Source organism: Carcharodon carcharias, chromosome 5 (genome assembly GCF_017639515.1).
Source record: "Carcharodon carcharias isolate sCarCar2 chromosome 5, sCarCar2.pri, whole genome shotgun sequence".
NCBI classification, from domain to species: Eukaryota; Metazoa; Chordata; class Chondrichthyes; order Lamniformes; family Lamnidae; genus Carcharodon; species Carcharodon carcharias.
In genome coordinates this window covers 21495984-21520295 of record NC_054471.1, presented here as the reverse complement: position 1 = coordinate 21520295, position 24312 = coordinate 21495984, and the positions used below count along the sequence as shown (strand labels likewise).

General features: G+C 42.8%; 1 protein-coding gene across 1 annotated transcript in view; it reads right to left on the bottom strand.

Moving 5' to 3' along the window:
• Positions 1-24312, bottom strand: part of LOC121278032 (transport and Golgi organization protein 1 homolog) — a 120452-nt gene that overhangs the window by 1547 nt on the left and 94593 nt on the right. The window contains exons 21-27 of the mRNA XM_041188050.1: positions 19155-19190; positions 16067-16134; positions 14883-15007; positions 11003-11143; positions 10772-10888; positions 9286-9399; positions 6022-6098 (exon numbers count right to left, since the gene is read on the bottom strand). Coding sequence (XP_041043984.1) covers positions 6022-6098; positions 9286-9399; positions 10772-10888; positions 11003-11143; positions 14883-15007; positions 16067-16134; positions 19155-19190 — 678 coding nt within the window. The remainder of the gene's footprint in view (positions 1-6021; positions 6099-9285; positions 9400-10771; positions 10889-11002; positions 11144-14882; positions 15008-16066; positions 16135-19154; positions 19191-24312) is intronic.

Genomic DNA, 24312 nt, shown 5'->3' with positions numbered 1-24312 from the left:
TACAGTTAGTTTACTTGACATGCAAAGTTGTAAAATTGAGTGAAGCACAAATGACAGTCATTCCTTCAAATTCATGTTGACCTGAGTTCGTATTAGTTTGCTTTAAATATACAAATTATTACTTGGCACACACTGCTTTTATCTTTAACACAGGTGTGAATTTAAAATCTCAAAGCATACGGCTTCAATCTCCTGTTACTACTACTCACTGTCTTTGATTGTTCAGAGGAGGGTGGTTGAGAGAAAGATACTGACTCTTCAGGCTTATCAACAGTGTCTTGCTTTAGAAAAAAAGAAATTAATAGAAAATAAAGTGAAGGGTAAAACAGTAGCAAACCAGTTGTGTGAAACTCAACGTAACTGGATTACTCTGCACTAAACTGTACTGGCATCCTTGAAGGTGGATAAATCACCAGGGCCAGATAGATTGTATCCCAGGCTGCTAAAGGAAGCCAGGAGGATCGGAGGTCTGTAAATGTACCATTATTTAAAAAGAGTACGAGGGATGGACCAGAAAATTATAGGCTTGGCAGTCTGACTTCAATGGTGAGAAAATTATTGGAGACACAAGATAAAGTCACTTAGAAAGCATGGATTGATCAGTGATAGCATGGTTTTGTTAGGGGTAGATTGTGTCTTACTAACTTAATAGAATTTTTTGAGGAAGTAACAAGGGGGATTGATGAGGGTGGTGCAGTGGATGTTGTCTACATGGATTTTAGTAAGGTGTCTGACACAGAGTCTGGCCAGGAAAGAGATCTTTCGGGATACAGGGGAAGGTGGCAGGTTAGATCCAAAATTGGCCGAGTGACAGGAAACAAAGGGGAATGGTTGATGGATGTTTTCGCAAATGGAAAACGGTTTCCAGTGGTGTTCCACAGGGCTGAGTGTTGAGGCCCTTGCTGTTTGATGTATAGATATTAATGATTTAGACTTAAATGTGACAGACACGTTTGGGAAATTTGCAGATGACAAAAATTGACCATGTAGTTGATAGTGAAGAGGATAACTGTAGACTCCAGAATAATATCTGTGGTTGGGTGGATAGGAAAGTGGCAAATAGAATTCAATCTGGAAAAGTGTAAGGTAATGCATTTGGGGAGGGCAAACAAAGCTAGGGAATACTCAATAACAGGAGGATATTGAGAGGGGTTGAGGAAGTGAGAGACTTTGGCATGCATGTCCACAGGTCCTTGAAGGTGGTCAAGGAAGCATATGGAATGCTTTCCTTTATTGGGTGAGGTATTGAATACAAAAGCAGGATGTAATGATGGAAGTGTATAAAACGCTGGTTAGGCCACAGCTGGAATTGTGTACACAGTTCTGGTCACCACATTCCAGGAAGGACATAATTGCTCTGCAGAGTGCAGAGAGAAGATTTACAAAAATGTTGCCAGGGCTTGAAAACTGCAACAATGAGGAGAGATTGGATAGGCTAGGGTTGTTTTTCTTAGAACAGAGGAGGCTGAGGGGTGACCTAATTGAGGGGCCTAGGTAGAGTAGAAAGGAAGGACCTGTTTTCCACAGCTGAGGGGTCAATTAGGGACATATATTTAAGGTGATTGGTAGAAAGATTAGAGGGGGCATTAGGAAAAACTTTCACCCAGAGGGTAGTGGGCATGTGGAATTCACTGCCTAAATTGGTGGTTGAAGCTGAAATGCTCAACTCTTTTAAAAGGCACCTGCATCCGAAGTGCTGGAGCCTGCAAGGCTATGGACTAGATGCTAAAAGTCGGATTAAAATGAGTGGCTAGTTTCTTTTTTCTCTTTTTGGCTGGCGCAGATGCAGTGGACTGAATGGTCCATGGTTCTAACTCTGTCCTCATCAGGTGCTGTCACTGGTATTTTCCAATAGGAGTTACAGAAAAGTGGCCAGGATTTTTCCGTTCCGAAGGGTGTTGATCCTGAATGCACAGCTCACATCACTACCCAAGATAAAATTGGCCAAATCCACAAAGTCAAGGGTTTGAATCTGAAAATTCCTGTTGTACATATCTAGCCAATTACTCCCTTAGCATTCTGACAAAGTGTGAGCATCTTAGAAAAGAACACTTGAAATCTGAAGGTTTCATTTTGTTTTGGCTAAAGAATCAGAAGTAGGATGACAGTGAGCCACATAGAGAAATATTAGGTCATATGACCAAAAACTTGATCAAACAGGAAGGTTTTAAGGAGTGTCTTAAAGGAGGAAAGTGAGGTGTAGGGAAGGAATTCCAGAACTTGGGGCCAACTGAAGGCATGCCCACCAATGGTGGAGCAATTAATTGGGAATGCACAAGAGGCTAGAGTTAGAGAAATGCAGATATCTCATGGGACTAGAAGAGATTACAGGGGCATGGCATGGAAGGATTTGAAAACAAGGATGAGAATTTTAAAGTCAAGATGTTGTCGACTGGGAGCCAATCTAGGTCAACGAGCAGAGGGAGAATAGGAGCAGCAGAGTTTTTGATGATCTCAGGTAGAGGATAGAATGTCAGAGATGTACTGGAATAGTCAGTGGTAACAAAGGCGTGAAATGTTTGTTCTGCAGCAAATGAGCCAAGACAGACAAAGTTATAGAGCTGGAAATAAGTAGGCTTAAAGATGATACAAACTCATCTCGGGATCAAATGTGAGGTTGTAAATAGCATGGTTTAATCACAGACTGTTGCCAGGGCAAGGAATGGAGTTGGTAGCTATGCGAGTTTGGAGCAGAGAATGAAAACAATGGCTTCAGTCTACCCAATATGTAATTGGAGTAAATTTCTGCTCATCCAGAACTATCAGATAAACAATCTGATAATTTAGCAACAGTTGAGGAGCTGAGGGAGAGAATGGTGAGGTAGAGTTGGGTGTTGTTAGCATGTGTGTGAAAACTAACACTGTCTTCAGATGATGTTGCAGAGGAACAACAAGCAGATGAGAAATAAGAGGGGGCCAAGGATAGATCCTTGGCTGGGAGGGTGGGTCATTGGAGAAATAGGAAAAGCAGCCATTGCTAGTGATTCCCTGGCTACAGTTAGATAGATAAGAATGAGTCTATATGAGATCAGTCCAAGTCAGCTGAACAACAGCAGGAGGCATTGGAGGATGGTGTGGTCAACCATGTCAAAGACTGCTGACAAGAAGGACGAGGAGGTTTGCCTTTGCCAGTTACATAGGATGTCATTTCTGACTTTGATAAGACCTATTCTGGTACCTTGGTGGGGTAGAAACCTGATTGGAGGGGTTCATACATGTCGTTCTGGGAAAGAGGAGGAATGGATTTGGGAGACAACAACAATTTCAAAGACTTTGGAGAGGAAAGGGAGGTTGCAGATGGGGTGGTAGTTTGAGGATAGCCCAGTGATGGCAACAGATTTAAATGCGAGAGGGATAACGCCAGAAAAGACAGGACTGTTCATAATACCTAACATTGGGGCCAGGAAGGGAAGTTGGGTGATCAGAAATTTACTGGGAATAGGACTGAGGGAACAAGAGGTGGGCCTCATGGACATGAGCCCAGAGAGAGCATGAAGGGAGATGGGAGGGAAACTACAGAAATATGCAAGGTCAGGGCAAGGGAGATTATTAACACAATTATGTCCAGGTGGGCTAGTGGAACTTGGCAGAGATTTTTTTTTATATTAGCTCATGGGATGTCAGCGTCACTAGTAAAGATAGCATTTATTGCCCATTCCTAATTGCTCTGGAGGTGGTGGTGAGCTGTCTTCTTGAACTACTGCAGTCCATGTAGTGTAGGAACACCGACAGTGCTGTTAGGAAGGGAGTTCCAGGATTTTGACCCAGTGACAGTGAAAGAACAGCGATATAGTTCCAAGTCAGGATGGTGTGTGGTTTGAAGGGGAACTTGCATGGAAGGGGTATTTCCATGCATCTGCTGCCCTTGCGATACCAGATGGCAGAGGTTGTGGGTTTGAAAAGTACTGTTGAAGGAGCCTCGATGAGTTGTTGTGCAGCATCTTGGACAGCAGGCATGTCCAAGTCACGGTCTGCGAGCCAGATTGTGGCCCCTGAGCCCTCTGGACTTGGCATGCCAAACTTGTTGGGCATACAGCATCTTTCAAATCTAACTCAGTTGTAAAGCTGCTTGTCTAATCACAAGCTCACCAAATGCAGGGACAAAGCAGCCTGTGATTGGACAAGCTGCAAACAGTGGGAAGTGAAGTTAAGTTTCCAAGCTAAGTGTCAGAGCCCTGAGCAAGAGCCAGGCCTGCCTGTGAGCGCACAGGTGTGGGAGAAGGCAGAGTGAGTGTACATGTGTGAGAGAGGAAGGGGAGAGTGTGAGTGTGTGTGTAGAAGAGAGTGAGAGTGCACATATGAGAGATTTAGGAGAGAGTGAGCGTAGATGTGTGTTGGTGTGCGAATGTGTGCGCGCATGTCTGGGAGAGAGGGGAGTGTGTTATGCCAAACCTTACCTTTCCAAAATTTGTTCATCAGCTCCTTGAATGAGAAAAGAATTGAAATGTGGGCACCCACAAGAAAAGGTTTGGCAAGCCTGTTGTAGATGGTGTAAACTGCTACAACTGTGTGTCAGTGGTGGAGGGAGCACCTATTATGCAGGCTGCTTTATCCTTGATGGTGTCAAGCTTCAAGTGTTGAAGCATTCATCAAGCAAATGGAGAGTATTCCATTGCACTTCTGACTTGTGCCTTGTAGATTGTGGAGAGGCTTTGAGGAGGGGAGTTACTCACCTTAACTCTCTGCCTCTGACCTGCTCTTGTAGCCACAGTATTTATATGGCTGGTCCAGTTCAGGGTCAGTGGTAACCCCAGAAGGTTGATAGTGGGGTGTTCAGCGATGATGGTTAGATTCTCTCTTGTGGGACATGATCATTTCCTAGCACTTGTTTGGAACGAATGTAACTCCATTCGTCAGCCCAAGCCTGGATATTATCTGGGTTTGCTGCTGTATCTGAGGAGTTATGAATGGTGCCAAACATTGTGTAATCAACAACAAGCTCCCCCACTTCTGACCTTATGATGGAAGGAGGGTCATTGATGAAGCATCTGAAGATGGTTGGGTCAAGGACATTACCCTGAGGAACTCCTGCAGTGATATCCTGGGATTGAGATGATTGACCTCATACAACCACAACCATCTTCCTTTGTGATAGGTATGACGCCAACCAGCGGAGAGTTTTCCCCAATTCCCACCGACTTCAGTTTGACTAGGGCTCCTTGACACCACACTCTGTCAAAATGCGGCCTTAATGTCAAGGGCAGTCACTCTCACCTTACCCCTCAAGTTCAATTCTGCTGTCTTGATCCAAACGTGGACAAGAATGAGAACAGGAGCTGAGTGGTCCTGGCGGAACCCAAACTGAGCGTAGGTGAGCTGGTTATTGCTGAGTAAGTGCCACTTGTTAGCACTGTTGACGACACCTTCCATCACTTTGCTGATGATCAAGAGTGGACTGATGGGGGCAGTAACTGGCCAGGTTGAATTTGTCCTTTTTGTGTACAAAACATAACTGGCCATTTTTCCACATGGCTGTGTAGGTGCCAATGTTGTTACTATACTGAAACAGTTGAGCTATGGACATGGCTAGTTCTGAAGCACAAGTCTTCAGTACTATTGCCGAAATATTGTCACATAGGCTTTGCCGTATCCAATGCCTTCAGCTGTTTCTTTGATATCACAAGGAGTAAATCAAATTGGCTGAAGACTGGCACCTGAGAGTCTGGGGACCTCAAGTGGACTTCAAGATGGATTATCCACTCAGCACCACGGCTGAATATGGTTGCAAATGCATCAGCCTTGTCTTTTGCGCTGACGTGCTGGGCTCCCTCATCATTGAGGATGGGGATATTTGCAGAGCCAGGTGCTTTCTATGCATTCCAGAATGATCCTGGAACAGGGAGCAGTTCAGGGAGGTGAGAGCAGGACCCAATAGTGTTTTATGTGGTCAAGCCAAGTATGGCAGTGGATGGCTAAACCAGTTGCTCACCTCTTTTCAAATCTGTGCCCCTTAAGGGAACAGAAAAAAGGGCATGATGTTAATAATTTACGATCAAGAAAGTAGATTAATGCAAATCTTACCATTGCGCACTCTGTCAAATTTGGTGAAGATGTCCTTGGCCCACTTGCCAGTTGTGCTGGTCCTCCTGGGCCCATTTCTATTGAAGGAGATGAAATTTATTACTAAATTCCTCAGGTTAAAGGTAGATTCAGTACAGGTGTTCAAAATCATTTTTATCAGGTGGATGGGAGAACCCCTTTCCACTGACAGGTCAGTAGGGAGATTTAAAGATAATTGATAAAATATGTAGAGAGGAGATTAGCAGAATGTGTTTGTTTCACAGTTACTTTCAAAGGGAAATTAGATATACATACTGAAAAAGGAGAAATTTGCGGATCTATGGGGAAACAAGAGGGAAGTGGGAGTAATTGGACAGCTCTTTCAAATAGCTGGAACTGATACAATGGACTGAATGGCCTCCTGTGTGCTCCTATGACATTTTCACTCAGTTAAAAAAAATTAAGATCAAAAAAAGGCAAATTCAATAGAAATTGCATTTCTTATAGACATTTAGTTTTTAAACTTTATTTAAGGGCAGCATCTAAGTTTTCTGAAAAAGGACTCAACTGAATGTACCTTTATTCACATGGTACTTATTGCAAGAACATTCTTTTGGATCCAAGATCTGTCTGGCTGAGTGTTTTTGGCAATATTTTCCAATCCAAAACTTCCCATTTCCACCCTTCCAAGTGCCTGTTTAGCTAAAACAAAAATACCTGGAAAAACTCAGCAGGTCTGACAGCATCTGCGGAGAGGAACACAGTTAACGTTTCAAGTCTGTATGACGCTTCAACAGAACTAAGGAAAAATAGAAGAGAGGTGAAATATAAGCTGGTTTAAGGGGGGGTGCGGTGAGACAAGTAGACCTGGATAGAGGGCCAGTGATAGGTGGAGATAACCAAAAGATGCCATAGACAAAAGGACAAGGGGGTGTTGAAGCTGGTGATATTATCTAAGGAATGTGATAATAAAGGTACAGATAGCCCTAGTGGGGGGGTGGGGTGGGGAGAAGGGATCGAAATAGGCTAAAAGGCAGAGATAAAACAATGGACGGAAATATATTTAAAAATAATGGAAATAGGTGGGAAAAGAAAAATCTATATAAATTATTGGAAAAAAGGGGGATTGGAAAGGGGGTGGGGATGGAGGAGAGAGTTCATGATCTAAAATTGTTGAACTAAATATTCAGTCCGGAAGGCTGTAAAGTGGCTAGTCGGAAGATGAGGTGCTGTCCCTCCAGTTTGCGTTGAGCTTCACTGGAACAATGCAGCAAGCCAAGGACGGACATGTGGGCATTAGAGAAGGGTGGAGTGTTGAAATGGCAAGCGACAGGGAGGTCTGGGTCATGCTTGCAGACAGACTGAAGGTGTTCTACAAAGCGGTCATTCAGTCTGCGTTTGGTCTCTCCAATGTAGAGGAAACCGCATTGGGAGCAACAAATGCAGTAGACTAAATTGAGGGAAGTGCAAGTGAAATGCTGCTTCACTTGAAAGGAGTTTGGGCCCTTGGACGGTGAGGAGAGGGTAAGTAAAGGGGCAGGTGTTGCAACTTCTGCGGTTGCATGGGAAGGTGCTGTGGGAGGGGGTTGAGGTGTAGGGGGTGATGGAAGAGTGGACCAGGTGCCCCGCAGGGAATGACCCCTGCGGAATGCCACCAAGGGGGGTGAAGGGAAGATGTGTTTGGTGGTGGCATCATGCTGGAGTTGGTGGAAATGAGAGGATGATCCTTTGAATGTGGAGGCTGGTGGGGTAATAAGTGAGGACAAGGGGGACCCTATCATGTTTCTGGGAGGGAGAGGAAGGTGTGAGGATGGATGCGCGGGAGATGGGCCGGATACAGTTGAGGGCCCTGTCAACCACCGTGGGTGGAAAACCTCGGTTAAGGAAGGAGGAGGACATGTCAGGGGAACTGGTTTTGAAAGTGGCATTATCAGAACAGATGCGACGGAGGCAAAGGAACTGAGAGAATGGGATGGAGTCCTTACAGGAAGCGGGGTGTGAGGAGCTGTGGGAGTCAGTAGGCTTGTAATGGATATTGGTGGACAGTCTATCACCGGAAATTGAGTCAGAGAGATCAAGGAAGGGTAGGGAAGTGTCAGAGATGGACCATGTGAAAATGATGGAGGGGTGGAAATTGGAAGCAAAATTAATAGATTTTTCCAGGTCCAGACGGGAGCATGAAGCAGCACCAAAGTAATCATCGTTGTACCGGAGAAAGAGTTGTGGAAGGGGTCCTTGCACACTGAACAATTTCTCCTTAAACTCCTCTCACTTCCTCCAAATAAATGGTGTGGCTATAGGTACCCACATGGGCCCCAGCTATGCCTGTCTATCATGAACTCTCTCCGCCATTCCCACCCCCCCACTTTTTTTCCAATAATTTATATAGATTTTTCTTTTCCCACCTATTTCCATTATTTTTAAATGTATTTCCATGCATTGGTTCATTTCTACCTTTTAGCCTTTTTTCAATTCCTTCACCCCTACCCCACCCCCACAAGGGCTATCTGTACCTTGCTCGTCCTGCTTTCTACCCTTAATTTGCACATTCCTTAGATAATATCACCACCGTCAACACCTCTTTTTGTCCTTTTGTCTATGACACTTTTTGGCAATCTCCACCTATCACTGGTCTCTATCCAGCTCTACTTGTCTCACCACCCCACCCCCCTTAAACCAGCTTATATTTCACCTCTCTTCTACTTTTCTTTGGTTCTGTTGAAGGGTCATTCGGACTCGAAACGTTAACTGCGTTCCTCTCCGCAGATGCTGCCAGACCTGCTGAGTTTTTCCAGGTATTTTTGTTTTTGCAATGAGCAGATTACCTTGGAAGTATTGAAAAAGTAACTAGAACAGGGGGCTAAGGCATCCACAGTCAAGAGATGGTAAATGAAAGATTTACCTCTGAGAATAGCTGGAGCTGAGGAGAATTAAAGATATTGTAGTTTCCAGGGAACTGTGGCACACTTATAGTTGTTCCCTATAGAAGTAAGTAACTTTAAGATATTGTAGCATATCAGATAATTCTGGAGGGAAGGAAGTAGTAAACCTAAGCTATGGTGTTAACTTAATTGCATTTGCTTTGTTTAATTTGTTCTATGTACAATAAAGTTTGTGTTTTATTAAAAAACATGAAATTTGTGGCATAGCTCCATTGGTTAAAATGAGGTGTTCAGATTGCGGTCCCAAACAGGATTCTAACAAAATGCATTCATTAACGGAACCAATCCCAAGCCATGTTTCAGTTTCGCGCAAGTTAACTCAAGTTAAATTTTTAATATTTACCTGCTCTATTAGGAGGTGGAAGCCCACGAATTTCACCCGGACCAGAAATTCGTCCAGATATTACACCTGAATCTGAAGGTGGTCTCCGTGGTCCAGAATAGCCATCCATTGGACCTGGAAGAGCAACAATAAAAAGGATCTAATCAAAAGAACATAAGAAATAGGGATCCTGCTCCACCATTCAATATGATTGAACTTATTTTTCAACTCCACTTTCCCATCCAATCCCCATATTCCTCAATTCCTCTTTTTAGAAAAAAATGATTTTCACAGGACATGGGTGTTGCTAGCTAGGCCAGCATTTTTATTACCCAACCCCAATTGCTTTTCAGAACAGTGGTGGTGAGCCACCTTCTTGAATTGCTGCAGTCCATGCGGAGCAAGTACACCCACAGTGCCATTAGGGAGTTCCAGGAGTTCAATGACAGTGAAGGAATGGTGATATATTTCCAAGTTAGGAGGGTGTGTGACTTAGGTGGGAACTTGCATCTACTCCCCTTGTCCTTCAGAGTGTTAGAGGATGTGGGTTTGAAACGTGTTGTCAAAGGAACCTTGGTGAATTGCTGCAGTGCATCTTGTAGATGGTATACATTGTTGCCACTGCACATCAGTGGTGGAGGTAGTGGATGTTCAAGATGGTGGATGGGATGCCAATCAAGTGGGCTGCTTTGCCTTGGATGGTGTCGAGCTTCTCGAGTGCTGTTGGAGCTGAACTGATCACCCACCCAGTGACACCCACATCTCATGAATGAATAAATAAAAAACTGATATGCTGGGTTTTCTCTTGAAAAAATGCTGAGGGGGTGACCTAATAGAGGCTTTTAAATATTATGAAATGTTTTGTTAGGGTTGATAAGAGGGAATGTTTCCTCTTGCGAGGAAGAGCATAAACTAGAGGCCATCAATAGAAGACAGTCACTAAGAAAGAAAAAATCTTCTTTACCGAAAGAGTGGCGAGAACGTGGAACCTGCGACTACAGGTAGCGGGTGAAACGAACAATGTAGTTGCATTTAAGAGGAAGCTAGAGAAGCATTTGAGGGAGAAGAAAGTAGATGATCACTATGGGAGATTTAGTTGAGGTTGGGCCAACTGGCCTGCTTCCACGTAATCCTATGCAACCCTCTGAATCCCAATATTTGCCAGTCTTTCAACTTTTAATATTCTGCTTTTCCATTCTTCCTACCAAAGTGGATAATTTCCCACTTTCCCACATTATACTCCGCCTGCCATCTGCTTGTGCAGTCACAACCTGCCTGCATCCCTTTGCAACTTCTTTACGTCCTCCTCACAGCTTACTTTCCCACCGAGCTTTGTATCCTCAGCATTGATGTAGATTGGCCCAAGTGCAGATCCTTGCAGCTCTTCACTAGTTACACCCTGCCATTGTGAAAATAGCCCTTTTAATCGTAGCCAGATTAACCTGTGATGTGATGGAGCAGCAAAGAATATCGAGAGAACAGGAAAACTGTGTTTTTGTAACATTACCTGGCCGCCTATCCCACTGTGGTGGTGGCGATCCTTGATCAGAAGATGGTCCCAGTCGGTCTGGGCCAGGACCAATCCACTCACGGGGAGCAAAAGCGCCTGGAGGAACCCGCATACCTGGAAGTTAAAAGTTGATCAGAAGCCAGTTCTTAACAGTTAACACACATTTGCAGTTTAGTACTTGTGCGAGAACTGTTCCGACAAAACTGTCCAAACACATTTCCTGCCTACCTCCATCACCCCGATCTCGTGGGAAGCCACGGCTCGCATTAACAGAGGGAGGCCGCACAGGGAGCTCCATCATCAATGGTGGTGAAGGTGCCCCACCACTTACTGGAGATGGCCCATAAGAGTCATCACGGGATAGTGGACCTGTAACACACAAAAGGATAGGGGTGACAAAGATAAGGCTTGTGATTTCAACAGATTAATACAGGACATCTGAAGGCCACTAGAATGCAAGACTGACCAGAAATCAGTTTGGTTTCATTTTGGAATAGATTCTATCGCTTAACATTTATTGTTATGCATTTATAGTTTATCAGAAGACTGTTTACTTGTGCTGCAAAATGAGGGGAGCACTTTGGGCACCTTTTAAACTTCAATGGTGCTCCTGCTGCCAACTGGAAAGGCATCAGGAACAACTGCACATGTGCTAGCAGCTGAAGTGGAGACCGAGTGCACACGTGCAACTGTTCCTGACACCTTTCTAGTCAGTGGCAGGAGTTACAGTGGACTGAATATCATATGGACCAGACTTCTTTCCTTCTACGATTCATTTGTATGCAAACAGGATGACTATCTTGTCTTTCCTTTAATTGAGGAAAATATTTATAAACTACAGGTATAGAAGCTCTTTAATCCAACAAGTGCTCACCTAGGTAATAGAAACAAACAGACACTGGCACAGGGCATAGGAGAAGAGTATCTGGAGCAGACTGTGCAATGCACAAGGATTTGTCTTTCAACTCTGAACTGCATATTTACATATAATAATTTTAGTTCTCCAAATCACTAAAAAAAATAACCTGATTGCATGGCTATGGATTAAAAAATGGATAATTAGCAACTGTATCACTTCAAAAGTCATCAACGTCGGAGAGAAAACAGAGTGCCAAATGTGGCAGGGTGGGTGGAAGAAAATGGATAATTTGACCGGCCTTCTAAGCATCATAGCATGGCTCAGAGATCAGCTGAAATACACACACTACAGGAACCCAGCTTTGAACCAGAATGTCAGCAGAGTTCTGTTCTCAACTCTTCAGCTGAAGTAATTTTCAAAATATTCAGCAGAAGCACATCACTTCCCTAGAGATGTAGATCAAACAGCAACAAAAAAGATGCACAAGCCCAGTTTCTTTTGCCACAGTTCAGTCCACTGTTTAGTTCCTTTCTGCCCCCACCAATCTTTTCTTAATTCTTTCACAACATGCGAAGGTCACTGGCTAGGCCAGCATTTATTGCCCTTCCCTAATTGCCCTTAAGGTGGTGGTGATGAGCTGCTTTCTTGAACCGCTGCAGTCCATATGGTGTTGGTACACCCACAGTGGCAGGAGTTACAGTGAATGAGTTCCAGGATTTTGACCCAGCGACAGTAAAGGAATGGAGATATATTTCCAAGTCAGGATGGTGCAAGGCTCGGAGGGGAACTGACAGGTGATGCTGCTCCCATGCACCTGTCCTTCTTGCGGTCATGGGTTTGGAAGGTGCTGTAGAACTAGCCTTGGTGAGTTGCTGCAATGCATCTTGTACATGGTATACATTGCCGACAATGTGCATCAGTGGACGGAGTGAATGTTTAAGGTGGTAGATGGGGATGGTTGGATTGTCTCTTGTTGAGATGGTCATTGCCTGGCATTTAAGTGGCAAGTAACATCTGCAGCACACATCGGCCCAAGCCTGAATGTTGTCCAGGTTTTGCTGCAAATGGACACAGATTGCTTCAGTGTCTAAGAAGTGTTACGATTGGGATGGGAGGTGTGCGCAGTTGATCTAGTCCCACTATTCCACAGGTCGTACCATTAGTTGAAAAGTTTAATTTACTCACCAAGTGGTCAATTATTTACCTTCACTACTGGTACCCAAATTAAGAGATTTTAATCAGGCTTCTTTCAATAAACAACAAACTTATTAGTTTATTAAAAAACCAGTCTTATCAAATAGAAAGGCAAAGCTTATCAACATCCAGTATGGAATATGAAGTTATACTAATTACTCTTTCGAGATACCCTAAGTCTCCCATACAAAAAATACAATGAAAATAATATAAAAATGGAGGAATTCAGCCAAAAGTTAAAAGTCAGTGCGTCAAAGCTAAAGGATCGATGGAGGAGTTCTTGAAATGGTGTCCGGGTTGGCTTCTCAGCATTGATACGCAAAACAATCAATCATTCTGACACTGCTTTCAAGGTGGTCTCAAGGAATACTTGAGGGTATTCTCTTCCAGAACGCAGAGCATTTCAGGAGCAGCTTATATTCACTTCTAGCTGTGGGCTAGCTTTGGATCGCAAAAGACTGCTGTCTTCCTTCAAACAGTTGTTCCTTTCCTTTTCAAGCAAAAAAATAAGCTACTTTTAAAGCAGAGTCTTCCAGGATTGGCTTTTTTTTCCCCCAGAGCCATAAAACCCTTGTGACCCCCTTTGTACACAGTTCACCAGGATCAAGAGGTTTAGGTTTTTTTTTAAAAAAAAACATCTGCTTAATTAACCTTTCTTATGAAAGAATGCTTTTTCCAGGAATAACGATAATTAACCCGTTAAGGAACAGTGTTTTTTAAAACACAAATCCTTCCAGAATGTCATAAGTTCTTGAAGATTTAATCTGTGATTAAAGTGTTCATGATAGAAGTTGCGAATTGTGCTGAACACTGTCAATCATCAGCAAATATCCCCACTTCTAACCTTATGACGGAAGGAAGGTCGTTGGTGAAACAGCTGAAGATGGTTGGGCCAAGAACACTACTCTGAGGAACTCCTGCAGTGATGTCCTGGAGCCAAGATGATTGACCTCCAACAACCACAACCATCTTCCTTTGTGCTAGGTATGACTCCAACCAGCGATGAGTTATCTCGATTCCCAGTCACTCCAGTTTTGCTAGGGCTTTTTGATGCCACACTCAGGTCAATTGCTTCCTTGATATCAAGGGCAGTCACTCTCACCTCACCCCTGGAGTTCAGCTCTTTTGTCCATATTTGGTTTAAGGTTGTATCTAATGGAGTCAGGAGCTGAGCGGCCCTGGCAGAACCCAAACTGAGTGTCAATCAGCAGGTTATTGCTGAGTAAGTGCCACTTGATAGCACTGTAAACAACCCCTTCTATGACTTTACTGACGATTGAGAGTAGATTGATGGCAGTAATTGGCCATTTTGGATTTGTCCTGCTTTTTGTGTACAGGACATACCTGGGCGATTTTCCACATTTCCAGGTGTTTGCCAGTGGTGTAGCTGAATGGATCAGCTTTGCTAAAGGCGTGGCAAGCTCAGGAGCACAAGTCTTCAATTCAACTGCCGGAATGTTATCTGAGCCCACAGCCTTTACTGTACCCATTTCTTAATATCACATGAAATGAATCGGGTTAGCTGGCATCTTTGATGCTGGGGTCCTCCGGAGGGGGTCGCGATGGATCACCCACTCGGCACTTCTGGCTGAAGATTGCAGCAAATGCTTCAACCTTACCTTTTGCTGATGGGCTGGACTCCCCCATCATTGAGAATGGGGATATTTGTGGAGCCTTCTCCTCCAGTGAGTTGTTTAATTGTCCACCACGATTCACAATTGGATGTGGCAGGACTGTAGAGCTTAGATCTGATCTGTTGGTTGTGGGATCACTTCTTCCACCAAAAGCTCCCCCAGTTTTAATTGTTTGAGGTTTCTTTGGATTCTGATGGAAATTATTTGGGACTGGGAGTTTCTTCTTCCATAATTACCACATTTTTCATAAAATGACTTGGCAGCATGGTACATGCATTGATCCACATATTTCAGGTAATTTAACCACAATAACCTTTACCAAGTGACGCAAACAAAGAAACCCACAGAACTGAAAGAGGAACTGGTCAAATGTAATCTTCATATCCCACGAATGTACAAGATTAAATAAACAACTCCTTACCTCTGCGTGCTACTCCAAGGGGTGGGGGTGCTCCTGGAGGGACCTGAAAATCAGGTCTACCTGGTGTTGGCTTGATTATTGAAGGTCTTTGAACCTGCGAGAGTTTCTGGTTCAACTCAATCATCCTAAATTGGCAAAATGCAAGCATTTAATTGTCTTTAATTTTAGGAGCACAAATAGGTCATTCAGTCCCTTGATCTAACTGAATGGTAGAACAAGTTCATGTCTGATCTATACCTTGACTCCATTTACCTGCCTTTGCTACACTTTATCAATGTCCATTGATACAGTTAACCAACAAAACGCTATTGATTTTAGCATCCATATCCTTTGGAATAGCGAATTCCAGATTTCTAATACCCTTCATGGAATATTCTCCATCCGGATTTCACTCCTGAATAGCCTCCCTTTAATGTTTAGATTGTGCCCCTGTTCTGGATTCTGAGAAAATTTACTGTGTCGAATCCCTTAATCATTTTAAATAGTCCTATGAAATCACCAGCTAAATTCAAGGGAATGCAAGCCAAGTTTATGTATCCTGTTATCACAATTTAAATCTTCAAGCCTCAGTATCATACTGGTAAATCTGTGCTGTACCCCACTCCAACCCTCTTTGAATTTCAGCCCTCTTGTACCTTACCCTATTGATTTTTGGTGCCCAAATCCCTTTGCTTCTTCAGTTGAGTCTCTCACCATTAATAAAATATTCCCATCTGTCCTTCTCAAATCTTAAGTAGATGACCTCTCACTTTCCCATATTGAATTCCATCCACTACAGTTTTGTCCACTAACAGTTTGTTTCCTTTGCAACTTCCTGGTCACATCTACACAATTTACTATGCCTCTGATGAAAGCTTGGCTGCACAACTCTCTATTGCTTCATTCAAGTTGTTGAAAGCTGACATGCCACATCTCACCAATCACATTCCTATTATCCTTGCTTTCTGTTTCTTACTTCTCAACCAATTACCAATCAAGGTCACAAAGTTACCACCAAATTTTACGAATCTCTTGTAATATTAAATGCTTTTAGAAGTCCACGTAGACAACATCCATAGACACTCCCTATTCATCATACTAGTGATCTCAAAAACTTCAACCAGATACAGCATGACCAATTCTGCACAAATTCATGCTGGGGTGTAAATGAAGCATTGGAGACAATTGCAAACTATAGCACTTACTTCTGCCTCAAATTTGCGGTCTCCCTCTTTTCTTCAGTAAGCGTTCTTTCTGCTGATCGGGCACTTAACTGTTAGAAAAGCAGAAATTTTACATTGTCAGTTTTTCCAATTATAAATTATATCCATATTATAATGGAAACTGCCTCTGTAAATTTGTAATTCTGTAACTACAGCCTCTTTCCTATGTAGGCACAGTGGAAACTCCCATTTTGTCTCACTCGGCTTCTCAGACTGTAACACGGAGCAACTTCTATGCTCCAACCTAAATTCAGTAAGTTTTTCTATTCAACTACAAATAATATTAAATCAAAGCACAACATAAAAAATAAAGGGACAACGCATGACTAAAATGGGAACTGAATTATGTCTGCAGAATTCTGACAATGCCCACCCAATCCTACCATCGTACTCAGGTTCTTCCCCCCAAGTGCAAGATCTCAAAGTGGAAGGCAAGGACAGGTAAATTACCTTTCACTTTCCCTACCAAAACCCAACATCCATGACTAGATTATTTTCTCCCTCCCATTTTATGTTTGATAAAATATCTAAGGCAGAGCACAATGTGAACGGAGCGTCCATAAAGTGGGAAGTAGAGAATTTGGTGAGAGTGCAAGCCGGGGGGGTGGGGGGGAATGTGCATTCCTTTTTCATTGAATGAATTTGTTTAAAATAAAGAAGTTACGTAAAACTTGAATTAAATCTTGAAAATGAGATTAGATAGTGATGGCTGTGCAGGTGTGTCACATCTGCAGCTTGTGGGAATTTGTGAAGAACACCGTTATTCCAGGCAACCATACCTACAACTTGAGGAACTTCGGCTCAGAATTGCTGAGCTGGAATCCAGGATCCAGACATTGCACTGCATCAGGGAGGGCGCATACTTAACTGAACTCTGACCCAGGAGGCAGTCACATCCCTTAGGTTAGGTAATAGTTCTACAAACAAGGTTCTGTATTAAACATTACAGCCTTGCTTTTGTATCCTATTCCCTGGAAACCTCAGTACTTATCAAGTACACTTCATGGCTTATCATCCTGTGTTGCTATTTCTAATGATTTATGTCTCTGTATTCCCAGACCTCTCTGTTCCTCTCCTCTAATTGGTTTCTTATCGTTCAAATAAACCACCTCACACTTTGCTATAATTGAACACCCAACTTAATATTAGCTGAAAATTTCAACACCGTAACTAAAATTCCCAAGACCCAATCACTGATGCACATGCTACTTCACAGTGGTCCCAGCAGTCTCATCAACACCACTTCCCACTTTCCGCCACTGAGAAATTTCAAATAATTCCTACCATCTATTTTGTGGCAGCAAGTGGGAACAGCCCAACCCAAAATCATGGTCCTTGTTAGAACCAAAGACACAGGCGAAGGTCCTGCAATGAGTGCTTATCTAAGGCATTAAACTGAAGAAAACCTCAAGGATAATAATCTTCAGACTACTTCCCGAGCAACATGCTAGAGAAAGGAGGAAGATTAGATCAGTCAATTTACAGTTGCAGAAGGGAAGGATTCACATTCATAGAGCACTTAAGTAAATTCTGCAGCAAGGGAAGGCAAAACCTGGACAGACATCCATGCACACAGGGTAAGTTGAGCAGAGGAAGAATTCAAACCAGTATCACTGAGTAGGTAAAGTCTAGGTCTGAAGCTAGAGAGGAAGAGAGCAAAAATGACCTAAGTTGGAATAAAGCAGATGGCTTTGCTGAAATAAGGGGACAAAATATTACCAGCAGAGAAAGAAGAGGTTTTGAGATAGTGAGGGACAAAACATTACTGACATGGAAACGAAAAGATCAAAGTAGGAAAAAAGTCAACATACTAAAAAAAATTGGGACTCAAGTTTGAGTGGCATCTTTATGGATGATAAATATTGAGGAACATAAAAGTATAGTGGGGGGGGTTTAAAAGAAAAATTTTAAGAACTGAAAGGCTAGCAGATCATATAAAAGGAAAGAATAAGGCCTTTTATCAGGATATAACAAGTTGAAATAAATAATTCCCTAAAAGTGCAAATACAAGGTAGAAAAGATAATTAAAAAGGGCGAATTTCCAATTGCTTTTATAAACAAGGACATAAAAGTACAAGAGTAAAGATGCAAGATAAATTTGTACAAGTCAATAAACAGACAATATATTGTGTACAGTTCTGGGTACCCCATTATAGAAAAAGATAAAGCTATAGAGAACATACAGTAGGTTCACCAAGACGATGTCAAGGATGGGGAGCAGCAGTTTTCAGGAGGTTCATGCGATACTCTATTTTCAGTGGAGCAACAAAGGCTGAGGAAATTTAATTGACGTTTTTAGATTGCAAAGTTTTGGTTAAGTAAGTAGGAAAATACTATTTCCTCTGACTGAGATCCAGCAATGAAGAAACATGAGTTTAAATGTTTTACCATGAGCGAGGAGAGGTTTGGAAGAATTTATTTCTACAGATGGTTGCTGGAACATGAAATTCTTTGCCACAATTACTTGGTGCCAAGACCATTGCATGTTTTAAGGAAAAACTAAATAAATATTTAACGCCAAGCAACAGAAAGGCCATGATGGAAAAGCTTGCAGGATAATAGGATTAGAATTATTCTAGCAAAGAAATGGCACAAACATGACGGGCCAAATGGCATCCTTTTTGTGCTATAAACAGATATTGGCCTTTAATAAAGGAGGAAATAAAATTGGGAGTGGGGGAGGATAGGGGTAGGCAGATATAGAACAAGGACATATTTTGATGATATAGGTCATTAGAAATGCAATGCATTCTCAGACTGCAATTAAATGCTATCCAAGCAGGTGAACATCTCTTCAACCAAGAAGATAGCAAAAGAAAAACTGAAGAAGAGTCATACGGACTTGAAACGTTAACTCTTGTTTCTCTCTCCACAGATGTTGCCAGGTCAGCTAAGTTTTTCCCAGCATTTTCTGTTTTAATCTCTTCAACCAAGCTGCTATGAGATTAATCATCCTCTTTGTGAGCAGAAGGCAAAAGAAATGTTAACCTAAAACTACAGATTACATGACATCTATAAATTAAATCTATATACAATGATCTGGAGCAACAATTCACACATCCAAACTCACCCAGTTTTCATGAGCCTTCTTCTCATGTGCGGCAATCTACAAAATAAATGTAGAAAATATTTGTTTGAAGAAATGCAGTAACTAAAAAAGTTAATGAAATGCCTACATCCATTTAGGTGATTACAATAGAAGATTACATTAAAGAAGGGAGAGAAAAAAATAAAAATGATTATCCACTGCACTAGTGATTGATCAGAAACCATCTTCACCATGTATCTAAATGATACCTCTGTTGAACAGACTAGAGGACATTAGATCCATATAAACAAATGAAAAAGAGGCCATAAAAAGACTGCTCAGCCCTTCATAGCTCACTGTTAGAGGATGCAGCACATTTGCAAGTAACGCTAACTCGAAGGGAGGGGGAAAAATACAAAGATTAAACCAAAAACCGGTAGACAATTTCAGGAAAACCTCTGGGAAATTTGTTCCCAAAGCATCGTGCTTCCCAATTTCCTCAAAAAACTTAAAAGTTTGTCAGATACAATTGTCTTTCATAAATCCATGCTGGCTGCTCTTCAGTAACTACTACTTTTAAGTCAATATCAGTTTTATCCATTTTATGACCCAAGAAGCTGGCCTACTTACCAATGTTAGGCTGACTGATAAATCGCTCTCGTGTTTATCTCTCTCTCCCTTTCTGGACAGGATTTGCTACATTGGCAACACCAGGTGTAACTTCTAGATCCACGGATGTTTAGCCTTTGCTCTTTCCTCCCCAACTTCCCTCACATTCTAGGATAAATACCACCAAGGCCCCTATGTCTTTCCCATTTGGAGTTCCAGCAGATTTTTTCCCTACTTCCATATTTATATATCTACGCCCTATCTAACTGCTGCACTTCCTTCTTTCATTTCATGCAGAAACTTGAGCTCCTGGTTGCATTACTCAAGCGGCGGCTGGAGTCACTACAGTACAGCCACAAGACTGAGGATCACATGGATAGCTCATTTAGAGGTGGTCACACCGCAGTTAAGTAGCATATAGGCAGAGAGGGAATGGGTGATCGCCAGAGTACCTAAGAGAAACAGGCAGGTGGTGCAGGAACCTCCTGAGGCTCTCTCGCTCTCTAACCACTTTTCCATTTTGGATACTGGTGAGCGAGATAGTTTCTCAGAGGACTGTAGCAAGAGCCAAATCCATGGCACCACAGGTGGCTCAGCTGCACAGGAGAAATCCACTCTTCCTCTTATAGGGTATCCCATAGTTAGGGGAGCAGATAGGCGTTTCTGTGGCCGTAGACATGACTCCAGGATAGTGTGTTGCCTCCCTGGTGCCAGGGTCAAGGAAGTCACAGAGCGACTGCACGGCATTCTTCTGGGGAAGGGTGAACAGCCAGGGATCGTGGTCCACATTGGGACCAATGACATAGTTAGGAAAAGGGATGAGGTCCTGAAAGCAAATTTTAGGGACTTAGGAAGGGAATTAAAAAGCAGGACCTCAAGAGCAGTAATCTCAGGGTTATTCCCAGTGCCACAGGCTAGTGAGCATAAGAATAGGAAGTTTGAACGGTTCAATACACGGCTGGAGAAATGGAGTAGGAGGGAGGGCTTTTGATTTCTGAAGCATTGGGACCAGTTCAGGGGCAGGTGGGACCTGTACAAGAAGGACACCTTAACAGGACTGGGAATAATGTCCTCGTAGCGGGGTTTGCTAGCAAACTCAGTTGGCAGGGGAATAGGAACCCGAGGGGAAATTCAAAGCGCAGAGGAGAAAAACTGGCAGTGGGAAGTAGAGAAGTATTAACTGATGATGAGGAAATATCAGAGAATATATATCGAGGTAGACAGAATACTTGGAGAGTTTGAAAGAATTAGAGTAGGCAATAGCAAGTCATTTGATGGGGTCAGTAGGGAGAAAGCAAAAAAGCCTAAATCACGGTTATTGTGCATGTATGTGAATGCATGGAGTATGTTTAATAAGACTGGTGAACTACAGGCATAGGTTGCCAAATGTTATTGCTATAATAGACACGTACATGGCTCAAGGAAGGGCAGGACTGGGTGTTAAATATTTCTGGGTGCAAGGTGTTTAAGAGAACCAGGAAAGGAAGAAAAGGGGATGGGGGGAAGTGGCTATATTGATTATGATGACATTACAATACTGGAGAGAGAGGATGTTCCAGAGGAGTCAAGGGCGGAAACTCTCTGGCTAGAGGTAAGGAATGAAAAACGTGTAGCATATAGACCACCAACTAATGGAAGGGAGGTGGAGAAACAAATTTGCGAAGAAATTACAGAGAGGTGCAAAAATTACAGAGTAACTATAATGGGGGCTTCAATTATCCAAATGTAGACTGGGATAGGAATAGTATAAAGGGACAAGAGGGGAGAAAGTTCCTGGAATGCGTTCAAGATAATTTTCTGCAGCAGTATGTTTCCATCCAACAAGAGGGCATGCACTGTGGACCTGGTTCTGGGGAATGAGTTGGCCCAAGTGGATCAAATGTCAGTGGGACAGCATTTAGGGGACAGTGACCATTGTAACATAAAGGTTTAGGTTGGCTATGAAAAGGACAAGGAACAATCCAGAGCAGGAATAATTAATGGGGGGAAGCCAACTTCAGCGGGATGAGAATGTATCTGAGTCAATGAGTTGGAATCAAACGTTGGCAGAAAAGACAGTTCACAGAATCAGTGTAGAAGAGGCCCTTTGGCCCATCAAGTCTGCACCAACTCGTGAGAAACACCTGACCTACCTACCTAATCCCATTAACCAGCACTTGACCCATAGCCTTGAATGTTATGACGTGCCAAGTGCTCATCCAGGTACTTTTTAAAGGATGTGAGGCAACCTGTCTCCACCACCCACCCAGACAGCGCATTCCAGACCGTCACCACCCTCTGGGTAAAAAAGTTTTTCCTCACATCCCCCCTAAACCTCCTGCCCCTCACCTTGAATTTATGTCCCCTCGTGACTGACCCTTCAACTAAGGGGTACAGCTGCTCCCTATTCACCCTGTCCATGCCTCTCATAATCTTGTACACCCCGATCAGGTCGCCCCCTCAGTCTTCTCTGCTCCAAAGTTACTAAACAATGGGCCACCTTAAAGAAAGAGTATTATAGGCAATGTCAAGGTATATTCCCTTGAAGGGGAAAGGTAGGACAAGTAAATCCAGAGCACCCTGGATGACGAGAGAGATAGAGGTGAAGATGAAAAGGGAGAAGTGAGCATCTGACAGATGTCATGTAGAAAATATAATGGAGAATTAGGCTGAACACAGAAGGACTAGAAGGGAAGTGAAGAGACTAATAAGAAAAGCAAGGAAAGAGCATGAAAAGACCCCAGCAGCTAATATAAAAGGGAATCCCAAGGTCTTCTTTAAGCAAATAAATAATAAAAGGGTGAGAAAAGAAAGAGTAAGGCAGAGTACGGATAAAAAAGGGGAAATAGCGGAGGTATTAAATGAGTACTTTGCATCTGGCTTTACAAAGAAACGATGTGCTACTCAGACCGAGGTGAGACGGGGGTAACTGGTACACTCGAAGAATTTACAATTGAGAAGGAGGGGTGTTAGAAAGGCTATCTTTACTTAAAATAGATAACGTACCAGGACCGGATGAGATGGATCCTAGGGGACTGAGAGGAGTGACATTGTAAATTGCACAGGCACCAGTGATAATCTTCATGTCTTCCTTAGACACAGGGGAGGTGCGAGGGGACTGGAGAATTACGAATGTTACACACTTGTTCAAAAAGGGGTGCAAGGATAAATTTGGCAACTACAGGCCAGTCAGTTTGACTTCAATGGTAGGGAAACTTCTGGAAACTATACTTTGGGATAAAATCAATAGTCACTTAGACAAGTGCAGAATAATTAAGGAAAGCCAGCATGGATTCATTAAGGGAAAATCATTTTTAACTAACTTGGGAGTTTTTTGAGGATGTAACAGAGAAGGTTGATAAGGGAAATGCTGTTGATGTGGTGTATATGGGTTTTCAAAAAGCATTTGATCAAGTGCCAGACAACTGACTTGTGAGCAAAACTCTGGGTCATGGAATAAAAGGGAAAGTAGGCACTTGGATGAGAAATTGGCTGAGTGACAGGAAACAAAGAGTAATGATAAATGGTTGTTTTTCAGATTGGAGGAAGGTTTTGTCATGGAATTCCACAGGGATCAGCACTGGGACCCTTGCTCTCCCTGATGTATATTAATTACCTAGACTGTGATGTTCAGGGCATGATTTCAACATTTGTAGATCATGCAAATGTTATCAACTGTGATGAGGATAGTTATGAACTTCAAAACGACACAGACATGTCTGAGAGGAGACTTGATAGAGGAATTCAAGATCCTGTGGGGTATGGACAGGGTAAATAGTGAGAAACTGTTCCCACTCAAGAGAGGATCAAGAACTAGAGGGCACAGATTCAAAATAATTGGCAGAAGGAGTAAATGTGATGTGATGAGAGGGTGGAGGAGGCAGGTTCGATCGAAGCATTCAAAAGGTAATTGGATTGCTACCTGAAAAGAAAGGATGTGCAAGATTATGAGGATAAGGCAGGGGAGTGGGACTATATCATCATTCCTTCACTGTCGCTGGGTCAAAATCCTGGAACTCCCTTCCTAACAGCAGTGCGGGTGTACTTACACCACGTGGACTGCAGTGGTTCAAGAAGGCAACTCACCACCGACTTCTCAAGGGCAACTAGGGATGGGCAATAAATGCTGGCCTAGCCAGCGAAGCCCACATCCCAAGAATGAATAACAAAAAACATAGCTATTAGACTTGGTCTGCAGCAGGTGGTGAGGGAACTAACAAGTGGGAAAAAATCTATTTGACCTCATCCACACCAATCTAACTGTTGCAGATGCATCTGTCCACGAGAGTACTGTTAGGAGTTATCACTGCACAGTCCTTGTGGAGACTAATTCCCATCTTCACATCGATGATACTCTCTGTCACGTCATGTGGCACTTCTACTGTGCTAAATGGGATAGGTTTCAAACAGATCTAGCAATTCAAAACCGGGCATCCAGGAGGTACTGAAGGTCATCTGCATAATTACATATAACCACAATCTGTAACCTCATGGCCTGGCATATCCCCCAATCTACTATAAACCATCAAACCCAGGGATCAACCCTGGTTCAATTAAGAGTGTAGGAGAGCATGCCAGGAACAGCACCAGGTATTACCTAAAAATGAGGTGT